The sequence below is a fragment of the Austrofundulus limnaeus genome, unplaced genomic scaffold, assembly GCF_001266775.1.
Source record: "Austrofundulus limnaeus strain Quisiro unplaced genomic scaffold, Austrofundulus_limnaeus-1.0 Scaffold992, whole genome shotgun sequence".
Classification (NCBI taxonomy): Eukaryota; Metazoa; Chordata; class Actinopteri; order Cyprinodontiformes; family Rivulidae; genus Austrofundulus; species Austrofundulus limnaeus.
In genome coordinates this window covers 137,975-140,217 of record NW_013953394.1, presented here as the reverse complement: position 1 = coordinate 140,217, position 2,243 = coordinate 137,975, and the positions used below count along the sequence as shown (strand labels likewise).

The window sequence follows — 2,243 nt, the reverse complement described above, 5'->3', positions numbered from 1 at the left end:
CCTCTGGGACCAGAAACACCTTTTGGTACCAGAAACACCTCTGGGACGTGTCTTTAAGCTGAACTTCCTCATGGCACTCATCAACATTAGTTCTCACTCAGTGAAGCTTTTTTCAGATTAAAAATACCTTTGAGGAAATGTATTTTCAGATGCCAATAAAGACTGGCAGGTAAACTGCATCATAGCGCATGCACCCCCCCCCCCAATGGGTGGGACAGAAGCGAAAGGTGGTTCTTAAAGAGACAGAGGCCAATTTCAAGGCGTTTAGAAGAAAGTGAAGGAAGTGATGAGAAGATAAGTTTATTTTCTATTTAAACATAAAACAGCATTTTAATAATAGATAAATGTGACACATCAAAAATAAAAAATCAGTAGTTCCTCTGGATGGTTCTTCTTTAGTGAAACATTTCATCTCTCCTCCAAGAGACTTCTTCAGTCTGAGAGTTTCAGGTGAACTCAGCCTTATAAGCTCTGCCTCCACATGGTGGACAAACAGGTCAGTCACATGCAAAAGAGGACCATCGACTAACAATATGCTTGATTAGCTCTATTGTTCATAGAGGGTCATGTGCCCCATCACCTGACTTATTGGTTTGGATGCTTCAGCTGTGATTATTTGGCGTTTTTGAAAAAAAAAAACTTGCAGCAGGGATTCAAGTTGAGACGGTGCGTGGTTGAAAAAATCATGCAATCTGGAGGCAGAGGTTGATAGCTTGTCTCATCCTGTATTCGAACAGAAAATAGTGTTTATTTATTTATTTACCGTTATTTAACCAGGCAAGTCCCATTGAGATCTCAGATCTCTTTTTCAAGGGAGGCCTGGGCCTGAAGGCAACCTATTGTACATGTTTTTAGGGAAATGAGGAAATTCAGTGATTTTGAATGGGAAATATGTTAAAAATTGTTTAAGATAAATCCATAATGTGTTTATAATACGAAGCATTGTATAAATGCCAATAAGAGACTACTCACTTCATAAATGAATACAGTAAACATTTCAGAATAAAAATAATTTTTCCAGTCATCTAATGTGTRATATTGCAGATTTTATGTTTCTGAACATTTTACACCTGACTTTCCTCTTTCTTGTCTCTAACAATATTAATGGTCTTTTTACTTCTCCAGCTGCCATTGAGGCCTGTCTGACTCACCTCCTGAAGAGACGGGCTGCTGGATTTCTTCGCAGTGATAAGATAGCTGCCCTCTTCACCAAGGTTGGCAAAGTGTTTGACACTGCTGGTGAAATCTGTCAAAAAGTACAAAAGCAGCTCCAGCAGCAGTCAGATGTCATCAGGTTGGTCTCATTTCATGACCTTTTTCTGGGGTTTGTGTTAGTTCCAATACAACACTGAATGACTGACAATTAGACAAAGATCAGGAACCTTTTTTTCCCATTTCCATTTCAGCAAAACACTCCTGATCCAACTTTTAAGACTAGTTGAAAAATGACAAGAATTCACATTTTGCACTGTTGGAAGAAAAGAAGGTTCTAAGTAGAGTTTTGAAATGCAAAAAGAAGAAATGGGAGTGAGCAGAAAAAACATCTGARTAAGCATTTTAATACAAACAAGTATTAAACTGAAACAGGCTGTTTATCAGCTGATCWAAAGTTTAAGACCACWGGACTCAGTAACGAGTAGCTGCTTGAAGAGTTTCAACAGGTGCTCACCTAAAATGATCTTCCAACAGTCTTGAAGGAGTTCCCAGAGATGGTTAGCACTTGTTGGTTCTTTTGCCTTCACTCAAGAGAATACCAAGAGTGTGTGAAGCAGTAATAAAAGCAAAAGGTGGTTACTTAGAAAAACCTAAAATATAAGACATATTTTCAGTTATTTCACACTTTTTTGTTCAGTATACAATTCCACGTGTGTTAATTCATAGTTTTGATGCCTTCAGTGTAAATCTACAGTTTTCGTAGTCATGAAAATAAAGAAAACTGTTTGAATGAGAAGTTGTGTCCAAACTTTTGGTCTGTACTGTATGTATATATAAAACTTGTGTTGAAATACAGTTTTAATACTTTTAGTTTATTATGTTATTTATTATATTGTAAGTTTTATCTACTTACCAGGACTCCTTTGTAAAAGAGGTTTTAAATCTCAATGAAAATTTCCCTACTAAAATAAAAGTTAAAAAGTTTAAAAAACTATAGATACCAGGTTTGGTATGAGTATGCTGATAATCAATTCGATTCAATTCAGTTCAGTTTATTTCTACAGCTCCAAGTCCCAACACACGTTGTC

General features: G+C 36.5%; 1 protein-coding gene across 1 annotated transcript in view; it reads left to right on the top strand.

Annotated features, from left to right (window-relative positions):
- Positions 1-1,125: 1,125 nt before the first annotated feature.
- The window catches only part of sgsm2 (small G protein signaling modulator 2), a gene marked incomplete at both ends in the record, with an annotated part of 138,574 nt that continues 137,456 nt past the window's right edge, over positions 1,126-2,243 (top strand). The window contains 1 exon segment of the mRNA XM_014030062.1: positions 1,126-1,294. Coding sequence (XP_013885516.1) covers positions 1,126-1,294 — 169 coding nt within the window.